Source organism: Mytilus galloprovincialis, chromosome 6 (assembly GCF_965363235.1).
Source record: "Mytilus galloprovincialis chromosome 6, xbMytGall1.hap1.1, whole genome shotgun sequence".
Lineage (NCBI taxonomy): Eukaryota > Metazoa > Mollusca > Bivalvia > Mytilida > Mytilidae > Mytilus > Mytilus galloprovincialis.
In genome coordinates, this window is record NC_134843.1 from 25,051,307 (window position 1) to 25,079,200 (window position 27,894).

Here is a 27,894-nt window from a genome sequence, read left to right on the forward strand (position 1 = left end):
CAACAAATATAGTAGACCTATTGCATATGGTATGAGAAAAACAGACCAAAACACAAAAATTTAACTATAACCACTGAACCATGAAAATGAGGTCAAGGTCAGATGACACCTACCAGTTGGACATGTACACCTTACAGTCCTTCCATACACCGAATATACTAGCCCTTTTGCTTATAGTATCTGAGATATGGACTTGACCACCAAAACTTAACCTTGTTCACTGATCCATGAAATGAGGTCGAGGTCAAGTGAAAACTGTCTGACAGACATGAGGACCTTGCAAGGTACGCACATATCAAATATAGATATCCTATTACTTATAATAAGAGAGAATTCAACATTACAAAAAATTTGAACTTTTTTTTTCAAGTGGTCACTGAACCATGAAAATGAGGTCAAGGACATTGGACATGTGACTGACGGAAACTTCGTAACATGAAGCATCTATATACAAAGTATGAAGCATCCAGGTCTTCCACTTTCTAAAATATAAAGCTTTTAAGAAGTGAGGTAACGCCGCCGCCGTAGCCGCCGCCGCCGGATCACTATCCCTATGTCGAGCTTTCTGCAACAAAAGTTGCAGGCTCGACAAAAATCAGTTGAAAAAGGTTTGGTTCATTCAATTTTGTTCTTTTATGATCTTTTTGGTGGCCTCACTGTTTAGACACTAGCATACTACTAGAAATCATGGATTTAGTTGACTTGTTTAAACTCAAGTTTGACCACATAGACAAAAAATTATGAAGTATTGGAGATTTTAACGAGGATTGAATAACAAAAGTCTGTGTGATATGAACAAGAGTGCACACGCTGAAATGTCTTGCTTCTTTACTAATCATTGATATTATGTTGATAGTCCAAAATATAAAGCTTTATTACAACTGTCACATAAACTTCACATTAACCAAGAAAACTAAACATTGACCAATGGACCATGAATATGAGGTCAAGGTCAGATGAACCATGTCAGGCAGGCATGTACAGCTAACAATTCTTCCATACAACAAATATAGTTGATCTATTGCTTATAGTTTAAGAAAAACAGACCAAAACACAAAAACTTAACACTGTGCAATGAACCGTGAAAATGAGGCCAAGGTCAAATAACACCTGCCAGCTAGACATGTTCACCTTACAATCATTCCATACACCAAATATAGTTGACCTATTGCATACAGTGTAAGAAAAACAGACCAAATCACAAAAACTTAACTTTAAGTCTATAACCACTGAACCATGAAAATGGGGTCAAGGTCAGATAACACCTGCCAGTTGGACACCTTACAGTCCTTCCATACAACGAATATACTAGACCTATTGCTTATAGTATCTGAGATATGGACGACCACCAAAACTTAACCTTGTTCACTGATCCTTGAAATGAGGTCGAGGTAAAGTGAAAACTGTCTGTCAAGCATGAGGACAGTGCAAGGTACGCACATACCAAATATAGTTATCCTATTAATTATAATAAGAGAGAATTTAACATTACAAAAAAATCTTAACTTTTTTTCAAGTAGTCACTGAACCATGACAAAAGTCGCAGGCTCGACAAAAACCACATGTTAAAAAACGGCTGTTCATGATGTGAGGTTTATATTGAACCATAAAATAGGTAGAGGACAATGAACACATGCCAGACAATAATACACCTGATCGATAATGGAGCCTTTGTCCCTCTGAATTATATTGCTTCAATCATTAAAAAAATACACAACGTGCTGCCGAAGAAATAGCATCCCTATGACGTGGCTAAAGTACTTATCATGATAGGTATAAATCAATGAACAAACTAACTTGTCCAAAATAAAAACAAACATAAATAGTATCAACACGTTTGCGATTGTGCACTACATTATACATAAAAGGATGCTGTTCATTTTAAATTTAGATAAACATTTCCTTTTCTGTGACATCTACAGAAAAAACAAATAAAACAGACAATAACAAATTTAAAAACAAGTAGAAAAGTTTTTCACAGAAACAAGTTTCATGACTTTTAATAGTGCTATCAAGAATGTTCTGTTTAGTCTACAAGAACTCGGCTTCTGTCTCGTGTGTTGTTTCTGTTTTAGTTATAGTTCTCACAGTAATTTTACCTCCACTTTCCTGCCATCTACGGAATTGGGAGAACGTATCGACAGCCAGAACAATTAATACAATAAAGCAGAAAATCTAAAACAAACAAACAAAAATAACACAAACGAAACACAACTAAATTTTTAGTTGTATAACTATATTATGAATTAAATTATCTAGCTACGTTTTTATCGTCACTATGTATAACCTAATATATCCGTATCTATGGTATAACAAGTGTGCACTCACTGAAATGTTCTGTTTGCTTTACTCAAAATGATTAAATTTATGTTAAACATACACTTAACATTATCAATAATCCATAAAATGAGTTAAAGTTCAGATGAACCATGCTATATATATATATATATATATATATATATATATATATATATATATATATATATATATATATATATATATATATATATATATATATATATATTTATTAATTAACTACACTGTTATTGGACTTAATATGATGAAAACTGCCTATGCAATATAATGTGTAAACTAGGCCAATACAGAATAACTCGGCCAATACAGATTTTTTTCTGTATTGGCCGAGTTATTCTATATTGGCCGAGTTGACACAAGTGCAGGAATTCGGAACGTCTCTAGATTTTACATCGAAAGTCACGATAAACAAAAACTGAAAGTAAACAGTTGTTTTGAAGACGCAGTTGCCAGTTGTCATTTTTTTAATAGTGATCTTAAACATGCTGAAAATGTCAGTATGGCATACATTTCAGGCGAAAGACGGTCACATTCATTTAAATGGTATTTTGAAAGCAGACGATAGAACTATTTCAGGTTTGGGGAACGAGTAGATTATCACAAAGTTCATTTCTTGACGACCTCATAATTTCACGATTGTACACATCGATTTTAAATAACACGTGCAATGGCAGTACCTTTCCAATTACTATGTATGTGTTGCGTCTAAATTTAAGTTGTAACACTTTATAGTGACTGAAAAGGGTAGAAAAATTCATCAGATGAGAAAATGCTGAAGACACCTGGAAACAGCACCAGATCATTATGTATTGCATCTAATACAAAGAAACAAACTGAGATTTGGATAGTTCCACTTCAAGGTAAAAATATTTATCTCTTGAAATGATATTAAGAAAATATTGTAACACTGTAGTTAATTAATAAAGATATTATTACGTGTATTTCTGTATTGGCCTTGTTATTGGTCCTCGGCCAGCTGTATTGGCCTTCGGCTTCGCCTCAGGCCAATACAGCAAGCCTCGGACCAATAACAAGGCCAATACAGAAATACTTACGTAATAATATCATATTATATATATATATATATATATATATATATATATATATATATATATATAGGCGTAAAAAATAAGTTTCACATGTGCAGATATATATATTCATTAAATAAATATATATATAAGGAATAGGGTCACTGCCAATGTTTAATTATGTACAATAATACAACTGATCGATAATGGAGCCTGAATTATATTGCTTCAATCATTAAAAAAATACACAACGTGCTGCCGAATATATATATAGTATCCGAGATATAAACCAAACCTTGAAAACTTACTGACATTGACAATGAACCATAATATAAAAATAATGTTAAGTCATACGAATCTTCCCGAAACAGACATGTGTACCTTACAATCATATGTAAGCATAATTTTTTATGTCATGTTTGAAGAATTTAGAGTTATTCGTTTTTGCTCAATTTACAACATTTTTCGGGAATCTTTAGAGTTTGACCTATTATTCAATATATATATAGATTTTATGTCTGTCTATTTTATTTATAAGATTGTTTGATGATATCTTAATGGCATTTAAGATTTTTCTTGTTTTATGGTTGATGTCTCATCAAAACCAATATCTGCATTCTTTGTTTTTTATATATGTCGGAAGAATAAAACTTTCCTCGAACTAATAGTGTCTTTATAAAATTTGTAACTGGCGAAGCTACACCATACATTGCCTCCTTGAGGTAGATTATTGTTAGAGCTAATTTCCTAATGCTTGTAGAGTAAGACTTTTGTTGGCTTGCTTCTAAAATGTTTGTATAACTGTTAGCGCAAGCATTGTAATTGAGATTGATATCTGCAAACATTTAAAATAGGCACAATTAAACATGAATTATACAATATTTAGATTTTATTTGACGTTATTTCAATTACAATTGTATGGAATATTCAAAGAAAACAAGGCAACCGAAGTCTTACTCTTACGTGCATTAAAGAAAATTACATGTACATGTAGCTCTAACGTTAAAATATGTGTCCTTTATTTCAATGCACAGGAGAAAAAAAATGATTTGTCCGGATGTGTCAGATTCGTCTCTAAATGAAAAGTAACAGAAAAGATGGCTGTAGCCTATGATAAAAAAAGTTTCACGTAAAATATCAAAAAATAAGTTCCGACATGTATTGCACGAACTTATAAATGTGGACTTACTGTTGAAGCTATTAATCCTCCATTTTCTTGATATTTGCCAGCTTGTATGGCACATACCAGAAACGAAATTAAATAGAGCACGAGATATACTACATAGTGTATCAGGATCTGAAATACACGAAATGATATAAAAATAAAAGTATTACATAATTTCATCACGTACGGAGCTAAGCAAAGAAAAAAAAATACAGCTGCGGTTTTCTCATATTTTTCAAAAAGTTCCAAGAATCACCACATAGAGAAAAAAAAACGCGGCTCACCGCTCACCCGCAATTATTGCATAACACTGATACAATGCCATAAGCGGTGCATTACGTTTGCGCGCATTGCCATTACATTTGCGCGCAAAAATCATTACGTTTGCGCGCAGCTTTTGATTACAATTGCGCGCATTTTTATGACAGGTAAAATACAGGTAATAATACTTATTTATTTATAATTAGTTCAATTATTTACAAGTATAACTACTCGTTCCGTTAGTCTTGGTCCCCTACTCACCAATGTTGAGGTGGAAGTGGGATTTCGAGCAAAATAAGTCCGTTTTATTATGCACAAGCACTAAATCCTAGAAATATGTACAGATAAAAATGTTAAAATACTAAAACATAGCTAATCTTAAAGGTAAAAGTATTGATAATTTCATTGTAACATGTAGGTACGTGTTGAAACTATTTGTGCATTGGTGTAACTTTACAAACTAACTTAAATGAATTACTTATTTTAAAAACGATCACTATATAATTCGTTTACATTCACTCTGAAATATTGAAATATTCGCAATGAAGTTACATTATTAAACTACCGAGTTTCTAATGATGACTTTATAATTGGTTTCATAATTCAATATGAACAATATATAATTTGAATTAAGAAATATTTTCAAAATTGATAATTGATATAAAAAATATATAGTCAATTATAATTTAATTTCATTTTTATTTATATTTTTACCTAAGTTTACCTATAAAATGAATGCGCGCAAATGTAATCAAAAGTTGCGCGCAAACGTAAAACATTTTAATCCCCAAAAGCGCGCAAACGTAGTGCGCCTGCCATAAGAAAACATTTCCAGATAGAAAAAAGTGCAACTTTGATCCCTCAAGGCAAATACATCTTTAACGTGGCCCTAACAAACGAGTTCGGTCATGATTAACTCATTTGTAAATCTTCAAGTGTCCTGGTCACAGGTGATAAATTTTGTTATTCAAATACCTTTAGATTATGGAAAACAAAGCCTAAAATGTATACAATATTTTCGAGAGAAAATTAAAACAAGAGTGCACACACTGAAATGTCTCGCCTTTTTTACTAATCATTGATATTATGTTGATAGTCCTAAGTATAAAGCTTTATTACAACTGTCACATAAACTTAACATTAACCAAGATAGCTAAACAAAGACCAATGAACCATGAAAATGAGGTCAAGGTCAGGTGAACCCTGCCAGGCAGACATGTACAGCTAACAAAGCTTTCATACAACAAATATAGTTGACCTATTACTTATAGTTTAAGAAAAATAGACCAAAACACAAAAACTTAACACTGTGCAATGAACCGTGCAATTGAGGTCATGGTCAAATAAAACCTGCAGGACTGACATAAAGATCATAAAATATTTCCATACACCAAATATAGTTGACCTTTGGCATATAATATTAGATAAAAAGACCAAAACTTAAAAACTTAACTTTGACCCCTGAACCATGAAAATGAGGTCAAGGTCACATGACATCTGCCCGCTAGACATGTACACCTTACAACCATTCCATACAACACATATAGTAGACCTATTGCATAAAGTATGAGAAAAACAGACCAAAACACAAAAATTTAACTATAACCACTGAACCATGAAAATAAGGTCAAGGTCAGATGACACCTGCCAGTTGGACATGTACACCTTCCAGTCCTTCCATACACCAAATATACTAGCCCTATTACTTATAGTATCTGAGATATGGACTTGACCACCAAAACTTAACCTTGTTCACTGATCCATGAAATGAGGTCGAGGTCAAGTTAAAACTGTCTGACTGGCATGAGGACCTTGCAAGGTACGCACATACCAAATATAGTTATCCTATTACTTATAATAAGAGAGAATTCAACATTACAAAAATTTTGAACTTTTTTTCAAGTGGTCACTGAACCATGAAAATGAGGTCAAGGACATTGGACATGTGACTGACAGAAACATCGTAACATGAGGCATCTATATACAAAGTATGAAGCATCCAGGTCTTTCACCTTCTAAAACAAAACCTTTTAAGAAGTTAGCTAACGCCGCCGCCGCCGCCGCCGCCGCCGGATCACTATCCCTATGTCGAGCTTTCTGCAACAAAAGTTGCAGGCTCGACAAAAAAAATCAATCGTTTTTTAAGGGCAATGACATACGTACGGCTGACGATTTCGGCCACTTCACTTATTTGTAAATTTTGTCCTACTGATCATTTTTGTCATTTACAGTTTCTCTTAATCTGTTTTAACTAAGATTATTTTAATAGCAAAAACTGTAAATATGTAGAGAAATAAATTTCACTTATAATATTAGTGTCAATACTTACATATAACATCCAAAATCCTGGCAGTTTATAAATGACACGGCACAGTAGCAAGAGCCAAAGAATTAGAACAGTAATCATACAGGATATACTGTTGAATTGTACCCAACCTCCTCCTACGTAGCTGTGCCATGGATTGGAAGTAATACAAAGGAATACAATCAAACTCAGGATCTGAAACATATATTCAAACTGATTGATTGATTGAAAAAAGTTGTATTTTGTTTCACTTTCCCTCTAAAAATAGATATTTTTCAAGAAATACAGAATCAACAAATCTAATAAAAATTACATAATTACAAAAAAAATAAATAACCCCGCACCATTTAAAAGAGTAGAATGATTGATGCCTAAAGCTAGGTTCACACTGCCGATCAGACCAACTCGATCAATCTCGACCAAGACAAATTAAGCGGTCGGAGACTGGTCTGTCTCAATCGACAAGAATGTTCGGAGTGGTTTACCTTGGTCGTCATCGATCAGACTTTCTACCCGAGAGTTTTTGACATGTCAAAAACATTCGAGTAAGGATCGAGAAGCCAGTCACTCGAGAGGAGATCGAGAATTCGTCGAGTAGCGGTCGAATTAATTGGGAAAGGATCGTGTAGAGATCGAGTTTGGACGGAATACAAATAGTTTACCGATCAGTTCTCGATCATTACGGTCTTTGCTCGACTAATATCCGATCATTTCCCGATCAACGACAACCTGTACGATATGTGGTCAAGATTAACTCAACCAATGCCCGACCGCTTCATGATCACTGCGACTTCTATTTTTTTTTTCATCCCAGACCAACTCGACCAATACCCGATATCTACGCGACCACATTCCACCACTTTTCGATCTCTACTCGGCCATACACGAGTATACATGACTGCTTCACGATTCTTTAAAAATGTGTGCAGCTCTGATTAACTCTCATAACTTTGCTTCTGTAAAAATATATTGTCAACATTTATTTTTATTACAACTGTCAGCCACTGCATCATCTAGAGTGTTCAGCACCCTTTGCTGCTTACCCCTTTTTCTTTGTTTTCTACGCTCTCTTCAAACTCCATCACAGCTATTAACCTGTCTATCTGAGCTCTAACCACCTTGCAAAACAATCCAACTGCTTTATTTTCATGTGAATATTTTATATGTATAATTTTACAAAGACCTTTTGTAAACTACTGAATCTAACCAAAAAAACGGGGAACGTGTCCAGCTTGCATATAACGTTATAAAGAGTCATTACTCGAGAACGGTAAAAGTGACACCAACCAAATTCGCGCTTGATCTGTGTTTTATGGTATTGCGTTTCATAAAATTTGGTCGAAGCAAAATAAAATTAGAGAACGGAAACTATACGTACTTACGGGTGGACAAGGGTAACATTTAATGCCTCCTCCGCTGCAGCGGGTGATATAAGATCAAGAATTTGGTCACGCTTGGTCATGGAAATTTAGACAATCGGGATCATCTAGTTGATCTGATCGGCAGTGTGAACCTAGCTTTACTGGTAGATGTCTATAACTTCATGGAATAAACTCAAACATTTTCTCTCAAGTACATCTTACCAACTCAGCTATTTTAAGAATAGAATCTGTGGACTTCATGAAAACTTTATCCAGTTCTACATTAGCAGTGGCAGTGGAATTCTGTTCAGTAGTTGTGTTTGTTGTCTGGTGTGTAACGGTGGCAATAACTGGCATATGATAAATCATTTTCCTGCGCTACTATCGTATATACAGAAATTCAATTCTGAAAGGAAGAATAGCAAAATAAATTATTTATTCAATTTATTAATTCATCAGGCCTATAGGGATGTTATGAGTATTTTTCTTTTCTTTCTTTAATCGATGAAAGAGAACAAAAAAGCTTCTCTATTTGAGCTTTTAGTGTTTTATAGACAAAACATCTTTCGTTGAATACTTATTACACAATTTTATTGGATAGAAACGAAATCACGTTTAAATTGTTTTGCATTTGTCGTTTCTAGGACTTTTAAATCTGACTATGCGGTATCGATTTTTCTCACTACGTACATGTAACGTGTGTAACTTTTATATCTCAAACGTGGATCCAAGATGTCCACAAAAAATACGGCAATACTAAAAGCTATAACTATCAATGTTATACACAATGAACTAAAATATGCACACAGGCTCTTTGCCGATAAAAGGTAACAACGGACAAATATATATACAACTGTAATACAATTTAACAGCCTGTCCTCCAGATGGGACGGTCTGTCACATCAAGACAGTGTGGCTGGAACAGCTTGTCCTCCGAGTGGGACAGTCGGTCACTACCAGACAGTACACACTGGTACAGCCTGTCCTCCGAGTGGGACAGTCTGTCACTAACAGACAGTACACACTGGAACAGCTTGTCCTCCGAGTGGGACAGTCTGTCACTACCAGACAGTACACACTGGTACAGCCTGTCCTCCGAGTGGGACAGTCTGTCACTACCAGACAGTACACACTGGTACAGCCTGTCCTCCAGATGGGACGGTCTGTCACATCAAGACAGTGTGGCTGGAACAGCTTGTCCTCCGAGTGGGACAGTCTGTCACTACCAGACAGTACACACTGGTACAGCCTGTCCTCTGAACGGGACAGTCTGCTCTGTCAACTTCCTATGTAAGACCAATTTGTACCCAGTACAAGTTGTCCTTGACAGTATCACTTACAGCTATGTAACGTGTCTACTCTTATACACTGCTCTTCCTCTGTTAGAATATCGACAGACCCCAAAGTCTGTTCCTCACCCTCTTATATAATCCAGTGCGAATACACTATTTACTGGATAGGGGTGTTCTCTAAACGTTCCCGGTACCGAACACAAGAATCCCTCTCAAACACCCCCATACCCTAGGATCAAACCACTGACTTTCCCGCCAAACGTCAAAATCTACACAACGCTTCCTTCTGCATGAAATGTGTATACAACAAGATTCTCCTGGTTTATAACCATAACGACCAATAAGCATTACATTACCAAAGGCCGTACGGTGACCTATAGTTGGTAATTTCTATGTTATTTGGTATCTGGTTGAGATTTGTCTCAGTGGTAATCATATCACATCTTTTTATCTTCATATAAAATAATATTTAAAAGTTGGCTACAGAAAATCATAACCAAATAATCAAAGGAGTCTGTATAAATCGAATCTGCATTTACCATGAAGTATTTCACCAACAAAAACGTCATAACAATTAACCAGCACCTTCTGAGAAACTTTTCTGAATGGTTTGCTGTGTTTGGATTACCTGTTCTTAGTATAATATGTTTAAGGAAAAGCAAAACGTTATTTCCAGTAGGGTTTCAATAAAAACTTTAACATCTATAATACTAAAATAACGAGGTCCAATTTGTCAGCCGTCATCAGGTAAAAACAACAAATCAAACAATTCAACTTTATATATAGCTAATATAGGACAATGGTGTAGATTAAAAATTACACCACTCCAGACCCTTTTGTTTTCCACATAATTAATATTGCCAATAATTAACAAGTTTCGGGTCGAATCCGATACCGATACCAATATTATATTCACCTGTTACCTATTATCTTATCTATACGTTCCGCATCTGACAGGCGCACCACCAAACGGTGTATTTGGGATTTTGGTGTATACACGGGTCATAATCACAGGGTTGACACTACTAAATTCAATCATTGTCAAATTGTTCCCTATTGTAGTATTTTAATCAGTAAGACTTTCTAAGTTAACAATACGAATACTAAAAATCTGGACTTAAAATAAGGCGTATTATAGGTACAGTTTTCAATTTGTTAGCGGGCATGACGTAAAACAGCGAATCAAAGAATTCAACTTTATTATAACTAATATAGAACAATGCTGTTGATTAAAAAGTACTCCATTCCAGGACCTTTTGTTTTCCAAATAATTAATATTACCAATAATTGATAAGTTCCAGGTCGACGGGTTCACACAGAAAGAGTTTGAAAGCAGAGAAAACTGTATATCCTATAATCGGCATGACTTCACGGCCGACACTCGGCTAACCGAGAGATTGGTCGGTTAATCTATATTGAGTATGTGGCTATATCGGCGGTGGGTCTGTTAATCGGGTTGGCTAAAGTCTGTTAATCAGGTGTTATCGAGGAAATCATTGGAAATACTGCATGTTTCATTGTATAACTTTTTAAATATATGTTTATCATAAAAATTATTCATGTCTAACAAAACAATTCAATGTACTGAATCCAGTGGTGTAATTATTATTTTTCTAGCTTCGATGTACGATCTATAAAATGAAAAGGCGTGTTACTCATCAATAAATTTATACACATTTTACACACACAAAATGTACACAAAAAGACACGTTGGTTGAATTTACTTGCATGCGATATTTTGAACATCGAACAAAGACAGGCATTATGTTTGTCAACCAAATTGATATCATTGTGTGAAAAATCTACACAAAAATCTGTATTTTGGTGACATAAATTAATCTTTATTTAAAACCTGGTCTGTTAATGGGTCGGATGTATAAAACCCGGTCTGTTAATTGGTCTGTTAAGAGTTATGAATGGCAATAAAAGTATAATTTTATTGCTGTATGGGGTGTTATCGGATCAAATGGATAGGCTCAAGACGAGTGGCTAAAATATACGGAAACAACACATGAGCAATGAAACATAATATATACGGAAACACTGACATGAACAATGAATTTAGGCCATGAATATTGAAAACTGATATAAAAAAGTGTAATATTAAAGTATTATTATACATCATGTTAAAATGCCATATTTTGATTGCCTAATACGAAGGTGTTAATTTACTCTATCACATGGCTGACCGGGTGACAATTTTTTGGAATGTCACCCTCTCGGCTAGACCAATCAAAAATCGGCAGTTTAAACGACAATGAATTGAATCCACATCAAGTTATTTTATAGACAATGCTTAAAGTTCTAATTTACTATACAACGAAGCGTGGAACGACTCAAACTTATTTCTTTTACAATTGTTGGAAAAACGTATTTCACTTGTTAATATTTTTACTTTAAAACCTATAAATCATTGTGTGTTATGCTTATTGTTGATATTAAACGCATTCGTTCACCATCGATGGGTTTCAACAGGTGATGTACATTTCATCATGTTCATTGTGATGTATATTTCTCAGCCAGATATGAGGCCTTTTGAAAGGGATATTTACCCAAAATTTAAATAAAATAAATAACAATAACAAAATAACAACAATTGAAAATATTTTTTTTCTTGATAGCAGAGCTTTTTTCCCGTTTCGGGCATAATCCTTGTATCGTTTATATGTCAAGTCAATGCACTACTATTGTCTATTTACTTCACTTCTGATGATTTTTCAAATACCCGTTACGCTGTCAAGTACGTGACTACATAGAAAATACTTTATAATAAAACTCATCTGTTAAAGAAAATGATGATAGGACATTCATTATAATAAATCAAATATCACATAGCTGAGAGGGTGATAGAGCAGATCGGTATCCCTCGAAAAAACATTGTCAACCTTGGCTTCGCCACGGTTGACAATGTTTTCTCGGGACCCAATCTGCCCTATCACCCTCTCAGCTATGTGTTATTTATATCTTATCACATATTTGTTACGGATACGGATAAATTTTTAAGATTTACCTGTTATGTATTATTAAATTGTTATAATTGAACTTTCTTTCCCTCTTTTCTGCAACACTTAAATATGTGATAAATAGCTTAAAGATTATAACATGTTTTTCCATATTTGCCCTGGTATCATCCCTAGACCCATATCGGCACTCGGCTAAAGCCTCGAGGCCGATTTGGGAGTCTCGGGATGATACCAGGGCTAATATAGAAAAGGGCATGTTATAATCTATACATATTGATTTCATCCAAGAATGGTCGCATATATCACGTGGATTCTGTTTAGGTTGTCATGAATGACACTAATTTGTATCTGAATTGGTATTAACCAGTATATAAATCAGAGATAAACGTCGTAATGTTACTAAACATCAGTAAGTAAAATATATTGGGATGCTAGAATTTATAAAGAATAAAGAAATAATAATGAGTGAGATAAAATAAAATGTAGAGAAAAGTAACAGACAATTTAAAGAATACAAAAATAAACAACACCCCCAATCCGGACCCTCATTGTATACACGAGAATCTGGATGGAAACACAGAATCTATAGAATAATAGATAAGGACAGTAGGAAGTGATGCATTAATAAAAAAAAGATAGAAAAAAATAATAACTGTTTGAGGATAAAGACATGAAACACCCCTGGGTGTTGAAACAGTAACGGATTGCTATGTACTCATATTGGTAATAAATGCTAAAAGTTTACATGCGGACAACTGCAGTTCTCCTCTGCACTTATGTACAATGTAGAAAGGAACTAAACGGAATAAAATGAATTAAAACTTAAGATAACCAATAGTAGCTGCATTCGCTCCTTTCCATTTACTTCTTTAGACTGATTTGAAACAACAGATGATTCAGTAATAGAAGAAAAGAACCAATCGGATGATGTTGACGATTTAGAGTTTAACGTCCAGTGACAAATATTATGTGCATATGAGAACGACAACACGTTATATGTACCCTGTGTTGTATTAGAAAGACACTTTCAGACGGATTTGAGAACGTAATACTTTGAACAGACACACAAATTAAGGCTGAAGAAAACGTTAATAATAGATTCATGCATATTCCAGCAGGCAATCCATATCCATATATTGAAGTGACACACCCCTTAATAAAATGCAAAGAAAGTCAAAATAAAAATGTTCTTACTAGAAGGATACTGTTGCAGCGTATTGTCATTTTTTTTTTACTCAAGAGCATCTCATTCTTAACTTTTTCAAAGGGAAAATATAAAGGTAGCACAACTATTGTCGTGGCTAAATAACTCTTAACTGACACAATTTCAATTGTCCAACCCATTAACAGACTTTATTCCCATAATGTTCATTAAAACGTGGTATTACTCACTTATATTACAATTATGAAATATTTACTAATTTCAATTTATATTTTAGAACCAAAGTACGATTTTTTGTCCTTTAAATAATATCTAAAATATTTTTTTTCGCCTTTCATTACAAAAATTGCTATGCATATAAGCATAAATACTACATACTTGCGCGACGCCTTTTAGTTTTACTGAAAACTGCGCAGACTATGAAATGTTTTTACAGTTGGAAAATGTTCTATGATATATATCATTTTGTCAGACGCTTTTCTTTTTTTGATTTGATTCTTATAATGTACCTAAAATCTGTATATTAAATAGATTTTAATATTAAAATTGTGCGTTTTACTCTTAACAGACGTATAACCAACCCGATTAACAGACCAACCGCCGATATAGCCGCATACTCAATATAGATTAACCGACCTATCTCTCGGTTAGCCGAGTGTCGGCCGTGGACTTTAGCAGATGACAAACCAATACTAAAATAAGGCTTACACATAGTTATATACTTTAATTCAGTCACGGATCCGCGATATCACGGGTGTGTTCTAGTTAAGGTTTATGACCCCTTCTGTGACCTGTGAAGTATGAACTTTTCAAACTGCAATAGTATCAAATCAGCAAAGATAACTTTTTTTTTTTTTTTTTTCAATTCAAAGTTTAATTGCCATATATACTTACAGTTTGTGACATATAACAACAACAAAAACAAATAAAGACAATAACTAAGTAACTCAATATATATATAGAAATTCAGGTAAATATTAAAGGGTCCCCTGTCCTCAGTTCCATTGACTTTTTTTTATAAAGGATCCTAGTTTATTCACTTGAGTTGGTGTTGATGGGTTAAGTATATATATATAATGAATAATAGAGATGGGCCATTTTGTACATATACCAAGGGGAAGCTTCGTGCAAAGCATAATTAATTTATTTATAGTTTCATTGCATTTAATAGAAAAAGGGAATTTGGTGAAAATAAAATCAAGAATTTTGTAGAAAATTCACAGACTTAAATACAGAGATTTTTGTTATAAAATTTGAAACATAGTTTACGCACTTGTTTTTCGATGACCAACTAGCGTTATTGTTTACAAATGTCCTAAACAACCTTTAAATTCCAAAACACCTCGTGCTGAGTCACTAAAGTCGAACGCACCCTTGAAGGTGTACTTGAATTGGTCCATATTTATATTTATTTTAACTAATATCTAAATTTATAAATTTGTTTTAAGGAAATCATTGCTAGCACTGCGTGCAATAATTCTCTTTCTATCAAGTACCGAATTGCCAAATATGAGAGTACAAGGGGAAAGGCTGTGGATTTTCTATAGAATTTCCATTTTTTTAGCACTGAAACAACACAAGGGTACATAATCCTTAAACCACATGGAATATTGAGACATAAAGCTGCATGATGTTTTAAACATTGAAAATAGTACATGTAGCAACATTTCAATCTACGATCGTAAAAAATCATCAGTCTAAACATATATCAAGAGACGAATCATGTTTGCCAATGAGAAAACCGTCCATTGTATGATCTTAACGTATGAACTTGTGCATTCTATGTGTATCGTTTTTGAATAGAATGTTAAACCTAAATTATGCTCCTCGAATATAAGAAATAGAAAATTTACAGAAATGGTAAAAAACAGTCACTTACCCCATTTGGTAAAAAATCAATCTAAGTTAAAAAGTCTCTAATTGTTCAATATTTAATCATCTGTTCTTTTCCATCTCAAGTTAAGATGATAAAATTATACGTCAACTTTATAGAACAATTTATTCATTCATTTAGAAAGTTAAGCCTGGCAAGATAAAGTGGGATCTTCAAATTCTATGCCAAGAATACTACAGAGGCGGTCAAAAAACGGTTATTTTCAGAATGTTTATACAAGTCACTGATTTAAGTCAATATTTGAATGGACACAAATATCAATTACCACACACACTATACATTTTACAGAGTTGCCTTATTTTGAAACCATTCAAATAAAAAAAAAACTAAAATTAAGTTTTTAATGCCTAGATAAATATATCAAAACTCAGATGTCCTTGTCATTTTGAGGAAGTGATTTCGACATCCATATTATATGGAATTATGAGAATATTAAAATCGATAATGCTAGTCGGTTTATAATAGAGAAAATTAAAAAATACAACATGGAGTATGGCCTATACTGAATAAACCTGAGAGATGAACATGACTGAAAATTTGAAAGAATGTATAATTTCAAACCCATGTTCTTACATTTTTATGGGTTTAAACGTATCCTAGCACCTAAAAAGAAGTTGCAAGCCATTAGAATCAACACTGAAAAAGGCAAAACACAACAAACTATTATGAAATTGAGAATGGAGATGGGGACCATGACAAAGAGACAACAATGCCTTTTATACCTTTTAATATTATATAATCAATATTTTCTTTAAGTCTGACAGAAAAGGGTTTCAATGACATATATGCTATAACCAAAGTACAATTCCTGTTGATTGTGCAGCAGAATAAAATGGGAAGGTATTATTAATAGGGTTGTACAATATTGCAAAAAAATACACTCTGATGTTACCAAATTTTTAAAACAAAACCTACGCTGTTTGCTTCAATATAAAGTTATTCATTATATTTTATCCTCAAATGATCTTCTCTTTGAAATGACCTTTGTAAATTAGTGGCGGACTCAGAAAGAGGGGAATCTAGCCATGCTCCAGTGATGCCTTTATAATTAATCATCAAACAAAATTTTTCCCACGAAAATATGAGGGGGGGGAGGGGGCGAATTGGCCCCTAAATCCGCATCTGGAAACTTGGAAACTGCAATTTATGTGCATTTTGCAAGGAAGATCCCTGAGAATCGATAAAACAATCAATTTCGGGTTATCATACTGTAGCTGACATCTGGCACACTCTGGATTCTTGTGTTGGTTTTACATTGAACGTGAATTCCATTAAATTCGGAGAATACCGTTTTTTGCCTGTATGCAATTTATAAAACACACTTTATCAGAAATAAAGCTATTTTACTTACAAATTACTTTATGTACAGATATAAGATGAAATATGCAAAACCCAGTACAAAAGGACTTCAAACTACTTTAATAAAAGAAAACTTGATTTTAGAAAAAAACATATTTCCTTCTGGTTTTATCAAAATAGATGCAGTTTGGTTACACTCACTTTTATATCATATGTATATAGTATTGGATTTTTTCTAATATGAATAATTATCTACTTACCTTGAAGAATTGAGAAAACTTTAAGTCGATGTGTATGGCGTGAAAAAAAATCCTAATTACTACAACTACAACTTTCTACTTTTTGGGGTGAACTGTGTACTAATTGAAAATAGTTATGAATTGCAGAGTAGATAAACTTTATTAATTTTTAATAGGAGGAAACAATTCATTTATCATTTCCTCGTCTGAGTTTGTATGACTATTACATTGAATGAATGAATTAAAGTTATTATTTTTACATCCGGCCGATCCTAAATTCAAAATCAGTTGATTGCCACAGTTCAAATTTATTTCCATAAAAACAGTCTCACAATCTTATATAATAAACATTTATTCATACGAAAGATCTGAAGAACGGGACAAACGGCTTTATAAATGGAAAGATTAAAATAATAAGATATAAAAAATAAATTAGGAAAATATCTCTTTCAATGTATGTATGCATAATACTTCGTAAATGAATCGTGAGGATCTAAAAACAAGAACCTATGATAATATATAATTATATACAACAAAACGTAAACATGGTTAAGCAGCTAAGATAAAAGGCATAAGGAGGAGATATATTGTTCCAATTTCCAGAAGTGTTATGTTTTCTTCCTTAAATTAAGGAATTGTCCTAATTTCACCAATAGATTCTTGGAATAAAAAAAATTCTCGAAGCTCTGATGATCCTTATATTTATCGCTCACGAGATAAGGCATGAAATTGAAACAAAACAACCACTATTTGTGTTGAACGGAGTATTGGTCTATTGAAAGTGACAATCGGGAAAAAAAACTTTTCTTACGTGGAGTTGCGATATTTTCTTTTGTAAATGAGATGTATTGTGGAAAAATTTCAGACATGTGTTTGCCTTTGTGAGAACGAACGCTAATTTTCGGTAAGTAATTGGTTTTTCTTTTTAAAACGGAGACTATTTAATATGACAAACGTGTGTACATGTATAACTTTACTTGCATTGTTTAATTCTAACTCCAAGTACGATATAGTGTATGTGTACGAGAAGATATGAATTACTAGTATATGAAACCTATAAATTGCACTATTTAATTTTGAGGTGTACAAATACTTTGTAAATTATGTTGTTGTAAGATTGAGCAACCTAAGTTCTGCTCTTAGCCTGTACTTAAAAGACAAAAACAAACCATTGTGCAATGATGATGTGCCATTATTTTTTGTTTTAAACAGTATAATATGCTAGGTGATTATACCAAGACATCATTAGTATTTCCTAGATTAATAAGTTGTGTTCTTCTGTTGTGCTGTTTGACCGCCGTCCCAGGTTAAGGGCTGTTGAACGCCCATAAACATCGTAAATCCCGTTCTATTCTGTATGTACTTGTCCTAAGCCAGGAGACTGTAGTTCACTGGTTGTCGTTGGTTAATGTCTGTCATACTGGTTATTTTATTTGTTTTGTTATAATTAGTTGTAAGTTTTCTCTATTGTATTGTTTTATATTTTCATATGGGGACCTTTTATAGCCGACTATACGTTATGAGGTTTTATCATTTTTGAAGACCGTATGGTTGCGTATAATTCCTTGAGAGGAGTTGAATTAGTGGATGATCATTTAATTTCCAACATTTTCTTGGAATTTCAAGGCCTGTCCTTAATTTCAAACCATCGGACCATTTTGTGGTTTATAAAAATTTTGAGCAGTGATCATTTTATTTCCAACATTTTCTTGGAACTTCAAGGCCTGTGCTTAATTCTAAAGGCCATCGAACCATTTTGTGGTTTATAAAGATTTTGAGCAGTGATCATTTAATTTCCAACATTTTCTTGGAATTTCAAGGCCTGTGCTTAATTTAAACTATAGGACCATTTTGTGGCTTATTTAAAAAATTTTGAGCAAGGACATTTATAAACTGCTTTAAAAGTTTCCCAAACTGAGCATACTCTAACAATTATAGATCTCAAAGATGATTTTTTGAATTTCATAATGATTTTAATACCATAAATGTATAATCAAACATTACTAGTATGCGCTGCGAAAAAAATGTGTCATTAAGTTAAGAGAATACATATTTAAAGACAATTCTTCATAAGACCGGAATAAACATTGATATTTTAAAGCCTATTCATTAAAAGGGTGTTCTACTTCTGCCGCTTTAGCTTCTTGGTGTTCTATCATTGAAAGATATTAGACAATTGCCAACTAGACCTTTGCAAAGACTTGTATACCTTTAATTACAAGAAAGTTAATTCTTATACCTATAACGATTTCTCTACTGTTATTTACTATACTATATATAAAAATATTAATTTTCGCGAACCATTTAGGTCACGGAAATTCCAAAATATGGCATCAGTAAGGAGAGTTGTGCAAATAATGTGAATACACAGAACCCCCATCCAAATTATCTCTAGCTAAAAGTATTCATCTTTTTCTATTTTATATGTACTAACAATATTCAATTTTTCTATAATTTCGATTAAAATATTCCAAAATCTGAGTAAAAATAAATCGAATGCCCCAAATAAACATTGTCTGATTGGTTGAAGTACTGTGGCGTCGATGCTTAGCATAATAAGCCTCGATGTAAAGCACACGCTTCACAGGAATAAGGAGAGTTTTACGAATAATGTGAATACACAGATCCTCCATCCTATTTATATTTTGCTGGAAATGTTGCAGTGTTCATCATTTCTGTTTTGATTCTGCTTACAACATTCCATTTTTTCTATAATTCCGATTTAAATATGTGGAACCCGCAATAAAAATAGATGGCCTTAATCACGTGGCCTCAATGATTTAATAGCAACGCAAAAAATTCCATTAATCATGTTGTACTTTGTTACCAGTCGGAACTTCTCGGCCTTTCTCGTTGCACGAAGTTAATAGCCGAGTAGTTCCGATTGACGATGTTACATAAGCCGAATCACACATACAGATCTTTGCGCTCAAATGTAATTCTTGGTGAAGTATACAGGTAACTTCGTTTACGAAAATTTATACACACTTTTTCATTAACATATTACCAGACTTTTGCATATTCACGTTTTTTTATGCTGAACTGTAGTCGAATTCAATTCTATACATTTTTTTTTACGTGAAGCAATAGGAGTAAGAATATTTTTCGCGCCAATTTAAGCAGCTTCATCACCGTCAACAAAATTATTTATTGTTATTTTCGTGAAATTTTAGTCATATAGTTTATCAATTAGAGAATTTTTGGTAAGTATTACTTATTAATGTTAAGGTTCTACTGATGTGCTTCTCTAGACCGTTTTGACGGTTCGTTTTATCCCATTAATCTCAATACTATCTCCGATGACAGAAATGTCAACCCGACCTATTCGTGTCGAAAGTGAAAATCGCATCTATTTGATGAAATAATTTCTTCTTCAGCGGTTCATGCATTATTTCTGTATTGTTTGATAACCAATCACATTCACGTTACATGTTTGCATGAAAATGGTTATGTATTAGTCAATTGTAAGGGCGATGCAACATGGGAGGTCAGTGCGCGATCACGTGACATTATTATTTGTAAACATACATGCTCCCCGTGTAACACGTGTCTGAATTATCCTTTCAAAGTGTTATGAATCTTTCAATCACTATTTTATGATATTTCTTTTTGTTTTTAGGTCTGCATATCAGTATAGTCCAAGTGAATTAGTAATAGTTCTGAGTTGTGTGTTTTTTTTGTTTTTTTTATAGAATTAGAAGGTAACTATAAGTCTACATAAGTTATATTTAACTAATGTCTAAAAAGATAACTCCACTTTCCCTCTATATTTAAAACCGCATACTAATTTAAACAGCATTTGCTCCCCTTGAACACTAATATGCCCCTTCCCCGTCATTTCCCTTTAAATTTGCGCAAAAGTCATACTTTTAGTCCATTTACATTAATGACCGATTTGTGATTTCACCATCTTAACTGCAATTTTCATATTGAACACATTTCACCATTCAGTTTCCCACGTTTTTTGTCTTATATGAAGGAGGTTAACTTTTTAGGTCATGTTTTCCTAAACACCTTATTGCTATTTGGTTAGAGAACACAATTAATTTGTAGTGCATTTCTTTTAGAACATATATGAAAACTAAAAAAATCCCACCCGCGCTTTCTCAATGAAACTTTTACAGTGTGTTGTACTACTTTTGGGACAAATTATATCAAAATTATAGAAAACTTCATCGTCTCTAACCCAAAATATGGACAATTTTATCTTTAGGGCGTCTTGAAATCTTTTGACAGCTTCCGAAGTCCTATATTTCAACCTTTTTCACCTGGACCAAATCACTACTTTCCTTTAAAATTCGGGACCCAAATTTGTTTACAGTGTAATTTCACCCCCCTACTTACAATTTGAGGCATTAAACATGGAGAAATTAATATGGAAGGGGTATTAAAATTAGTGGCAAGTAACCCACTATTAGCACTAGGGGCTGTATTCATGAACAATGAAAATCAAGGGACGACAATTGTGGTCTCGGACCTAATAGGATAGAAAGAGTTGACAAATCTTAAAAAAAACTTAGTATGACCAAAGCTTAATAAATTATAACACTGCTTGCAAAGTTTCACAACAATAGGATATACATTATAGACAATATGTTAAATTCTATACTCATCTTTGCGTGTTAAATTTTGACGTGAAAATTGGAAAATTTCAACTATCAACATGTTTGGCTTTAAAAATTAAAATATTGCAAAAAACTTCCATTGAAATGTCTTAATATATCATTTATTATGTTCATAAAGCAATAGAGTACTCATTTGATTTATCAGACTTAGCATAATTATTCAAAAGTCAAATTTATATCAGCCTGGGCCTGAAAATTGATGTTTTTCAATGAAAGGGGGCCTTTCATGAAGATGTAATATTTTCCAGCAATTTTAAATTTGTGAAGCTTTTTGGTTATAAATAATCCTTACATATCTATGTATTGCATGTACTTGAAATGGAAAGAAAAGTTACAAATATCATATCATATTAGTTTAAAAGGGTCTTAAGCCAAGTAAGACTCGAAAAAAATAAGGGTCAATTTAGGCTGTGCCACATATTTCCATTAAAAAACGCATATTGAGGCTATAAGAAATAAAAAATTGTGTCTTTTTTTTTCATTTCTATACTCATGTGACATGATACAACAAATCTGAGCACAAAAAGGCTCTTGCAATTAACTTTTCTTGCAGAGAGAATGGTCTGATACAAAGATTTTTGGCTTTTTAGTGAAAAACTTGAATGCAATTTTAGTGTCAACAGGCTTATATTTAAACCACTTGCTATCCTACAGAAGAAAAGAAAGATATGTGAAATGGAACAGGTACAATAGACATTGTAAAGTGCTTTTGGTTCAAATTTAGTGAGGTCTTTATTGTGGACTTCAAATTTTATGTACCAAGAACCCCACTTTTGACTTCATCCAAACAAGGGCGTTAGACAAGGGTCATTTATACAACACATTTTGCACATATTGTCTGAGATAATCTTCTTTTCTGTAGATCCCGAGTTCATAAACAAGTAAAGGAACTAGATAAAGGCATAGAAACACAAGTATTGACACATGAAAACCTGTCCGATAGAAAGTCAGGATGCCATGTATGCATTAATATTGAAAAAGCCTTAAAATGCCTATTTTGACCATAAAATGCCAAAATTGGTAATTTTTGTAGAAATTATATAGAATAAAAGTTTGAATCCTTTAGTTTCATGCTATTTGACAAATTGACACCACCAAATCATTTAAGGAAGTTGCCCAAGTACAGATTCTATATTGACAGACTTCACCTCCTAGGTCCAAGAACACAATTAATTGGTAGCGCATTTCTTTTAGAACATAAATGAGAATAAAAAAAATCCCACCTGCGCTTTCTCAATGAAACTTTTACAGTGTGTTGTACTACTTTTTGGACAAATTATATCAAAATTGTAGAAAACTTCATCGTCTCTAACTCAAAATATGAACAATTTTATCTTTAGGGCGTCTTGAAATCTTTTGACAGCTTCCGAAGTCCTATATTTCAACCTTTTTCACCTGGACCAAATCACTACTTTCCTTTTAAATTCGGGACCCAAATTTTTTTACAGTGTAATTTCACCCTCTTACTTACAATTTGAGGCATTAAACATGGATAAATTAATTTGGAAGGGGTATTAAAATTAATGGCAAGTAACCCACTATTAACACTAGGGACTTTATTCGTGAACAACGAAAATCAAGGGACAACAATTGTGGTCTCGAACCATTTGTCTGTCTGGATTGTTAAAACCACAAAATCAGATAGTGATGAATATGCAAGTTTTCAACAATCCCGGAAAATACGAAAAATACACCTTATCGCTATTTAATCCAATCTCGAAAAGACAGTCAAATGTACAACTCCCTGTTTGGGTCAAGTGGCTGAAAATAGAGTTTTTTTAGTAGAGAGCTGAGGGAGTAAAAATTTTAAAAAGCGATCATCAAGAAACTTTAAGGGGGTGGCGGGTCTAAATCATTTATATAGGATTTCTCTATATTTTTCTATAAATGAACTTTATATTATTATAGTTAATAGAAAAATAAAATAAAAAAAGTGGGGTCACCCTTCATTTGCGCTCATAATCAGTCTTCCAAAGAAGCATACATTTATGTAAAAGTGTTTTTTTTCTGTTGAAGTAATAGGAGAAATAAAGTTAATATCGAAATAAAAAAAGAAATTTATTACAGAAATATAGGTCACAGATGAGTTGAAAAAGATATTTCAATTTTAAAGCAAGAAAATGACATTTACCCACCAAAGGGAGATCATTTGGAACTTTTTCAATGATGAATACATTCTAAAACAGGGACAATACTTAAAGGGGGCCCAGTCGCCCATGGCTCCTAGATTTTGAGCTGGGCCCCTAAACTTTCAGTTAAATATTAGTTGAACATATACAAACTAATTATGAAATATCTGGTCTGGGCTCCTAGCTTGAAATTCCCAAGTTTAGTCCCTGTAAAAGTCATCTGGGGCCAACACAAATTTATTGTTTTGAATGATTTTTGTACCATATGATAAAGTAACAACTACAAAAGGTAACAAATAAAATTTGTAATGAAAAACAAATGTTTATTTTTTTTCTGAAAATTTTATACCCTTGAGGCTCCTTAATCATGTTAATATAGTATGATCCACTTTTTTCGAAATTAAAATTGAAGTAAAAAATTATTTTGTTTAAAGTTTTTACGGTAAGGGACGACATCAAAAGATCAATGTAAGATAAAAAAACTTAATTCAAATAGTTTGGGGGTTGGACTGCGGCAAAATATATCCATATGGGTCAATCAGTTTTTCCCAAATTAAGTTAAGAAGGGGGTAGGGGGGTCAGTGAAAAAACTATGTGAATTAAGTTTTTTATCCTTCATTGAACTTTTGGTGTCGTCCTTAAGTTAAAACAGGTCTCATAAAAAAGTATTGTGCATCAGTTTAAATTTCATGAATTCTTAAATCACATGTATATGAATCATGGACTATAATTCTTTATAGCAATGTCTGTTAGCCATTTAGGGGTCTTTTGCATTTAAAGTTCAGATTAAGTGGGTTTATTTTGCGAAAAATGACCTCAATATAAAGGACAATATATATATATATATACATTATATAGACTCAAAAAATGGTATATCAAACAGAAGACAAAAAAGGGAAAATATAGTGAATTTTGGAGAATTTATATTATTAAATGTACATGCATTTGAAATATTTAAGATCCATGGTGACCTAGCTACCAGTTTAGAAAACAGTGATTTAAATGCTAGTCTATTAGAGGGATATTTCATTTTCATTGGTAGTAGATATAGAATCTTATTTTATCATGAAGTACAATTTGAAAATGACTTTGGGGAGGGTTGGGATCCCGCTAACATGTTTAACCCCGCCACATTATTTATGTATGTGCCTGTCCCAAGTCAGGAGCCTGTAATTCAGTGGTTGTCGTTTGTTTATGTGTTACATATGCTTCAGTGAGTGATTCCCTATATAATCAACCAAATTTTTCCCATAAAAGGGGGGGGCGCCCCCCCTGGATCCACCTATGGTCTTAGATAACATTTTATAGTTATGAATATTTTGTCAGTTGACTAAAACTAGATGGAGGTGTGTGTGTTCTTATTTCCAACAGATGTACACTAAACCTATATCAATTTGTGCATAAAGCAAATTGATAGTTGCTAGATACTGAATGATTATACCACAAGAAAGTTTTAACCTGTGCATATATATAATTAAAATACGATAAAACAATCATGTCTTTTTCAGGACTTCTGAATACAACCATGTAGTATGGAATGTTCTTGAGATATGGTTTTGGTCGATGGATGTTCACGAAGGACCTGTAGTACAAAGTATATCACTGGATTTAGCTCTTTGTCTAAGTGTATTATTAAATTACTTTGCTTTGAGCTCAGTTCATTGTTATGCAATTCTTTCTTTGTAAAATAAAGATTTGACAGACAACTCTCATGTACAAGGATTTGTCAAAGTAGTATCACCTCTTATGTACAATGTAAGTATTAGGGAGATAAAAGCATTCTATTTTAATTTGAACCAAACATATTATGTTTGTTCAATTATGTTAAAAAAATGATAAGCTCTATCTAGGCTTATCGATTTCTTAAACTATATTTCATTGTTCATGCTTGAAATTTTTATACAACCACAGAAATTTTTGCGGTCCTAAATAGGTATCCTGTCGTCGTCGTCCGAAGACAGATGGTTTCCATATAATAACTTAACTATAAGCAAAAAGAAATAAATAAAATTATAACACAATGTTTATAACCACAAAAGGAAGCTTGGGATTGATTTTGGGGGTTATAGTCCATAAGGTTTAGGTTCCAAAGGTGCCCAAAACAAGCATTAATTTAGTGTCAGTACAAAAAGTTGTGTATAAGTATTTCAATTGCTCTGAAATTGTACCATAATGTTTAATACCATAAGTAGAAGGTTGGGGTATATTTTAAGGGTTATTGGGGCAAACAGTCGAGGAATTGAGGGCCAAAAACAAGCATGTTTGTAGAGTCGAGACCATAAATTGTCCAGAATGGTTGTTGAATTACCTAAAACCAATGCTTTATGAAATCTTCTTTGAAAATTAGAGTTGTCTTTCTCTGTCCAGAATAGTAGTTTAATCATCTTAAATTAATGCTTTATACAATATACAATGCAAAATTCACTTTACTACCAACTGATAAATTAAAGCAGTCTTTAATAACCATTCAGTGATTACAAGCACTTTGATTATCATTCTAGGGTTATGCCCTTTTACAAATGGAAACATTGAAGAATTATTTAGTCTTAACTTAAGTTTGTTTTAACTAAATCTAGTGAACCATACCAATAGTAAGCAAATACATATGAAAAAGATGTGGTATGCTTTCCAATGAGACAGTTCTCCACAAGAGACCAAATGACACAGAAGTTAACAACTATAGGTCACTGTACGGACATAAACAATAGGTAAAGCCAATACCGCATAATCGGCTATAAAAGGCACCGAAATGACAATATAAAACAATTCAAACAAGAAAACTAATGGCCTTATTTATGTTAAAAAAAAAATAAACAAAAAACTTATATGTAACACATAAATAAACGACAATCACCGAGTTACAGGCTCCTTATATCATGTTCTCAAATCTAGATATCATCTCCCATATATAGAAAAAAAACGTGTGAAAAAATTAATCTATTATGTGTTGCTCTCCTAGATACAAAATGTATCCAAAATCAAAGATGTAGAACATATTCTATCATAATCCTTCAGTAACTAGTGTTATTACTGTCTCCTCCATGCCTGTCATGAACATAAAAAAAAATATTAAATAAATAACAGTTCTAATGCTCAGGTTGGTTGTCACCGTGCAACACAGTTAATAATATAAAAAACATATATGAGACAACTATCAACAAAAGACCAAAATGACACAAACATTAACAGTTATAGGTCACCGTACGGCCTTCAATAATGAGCAAAGCCCATACCGCATATATAGTCAGCTATAAAAGGCCCCGATAAGACAATGTAAAACAATTCAAGCGAGAAAACTAATGGCCTCATTTATGTAAAAAAATGAACAAAAAACAAATATGTAACACATAAACAAACGACAACCACTGAATTACAGGCTCCTGACTTGGGACAGGCACATACAAAAATAATGTGGCGGGGTTAAACATGTTAGTGGGATCCCAAGCCTCCCCCTAACCTGGGACCCCTACAACATAAGAACAAACTATAAAAATCAGTTAAAAAGGCTTAACTCATCAGATAGACAAAAAAATAACACCATAAAGGAAAAACATAGAACTCCTTTTGTCATAAGACACTGTCAAACATCCAAACATACTATCCACACTCATCTGTGTCCACACTTGTGCTATAAATAAAATATGAATTAATCAACTGAAATTTTAGTTTAGGTGTAAATATTTCCTTACTCTCGAAAACTAAACCATGCTAAGGATAAAAGTCTTTTAAAGATATTACCTTTTTTATCAAATCTGTCAGTTCGATTAAACTGTATATTTGCCGAACATATAATTTTACCTGTATTTATATACTTTTACATTTACGTCATATCTATAATACTAAAAATAGAATATT

General features: G+C 32.9%; 1 protein-coding gene across 1 annotated transcript; it reads right to left on the minus strand.

Annotated features, from left to right (window-relative positions):
* Nucleotides 1-1,823: 1,823 nt before the first annotated feature.
* On the minus strand, nucleotides 1,824-27,864 carry LOC143079229 (CKLF-like MARVEL transmembrane domain-containing protein 7). The gene is made up of 5 exons (XM_076254462.1): nucleotides 27,778-27,864; nucleotides 8,659-8,842; nucleotides 7,100-7,270; nucleotides 4,534-4,641; nucleotides 1,824-2,175 (listed from the first exon to the last, which is right to left on the minus strand). Exons 2-5 carry the CDS (start codon nucleotides 8,803-8,805, stop codon nucleotides 2,032-2,034), a joined length of 570 nt encoding a protein of 189 aa, XP_076110577.1. The 5' UTR covers nucleotides 8,806-8,842; nucleotides 27,778-27,864; the 3' UTR covers nucleotides 1,824-2,031.
* Nucleotides 27,865-27,894: the final 30 nt, after the last annotated feature.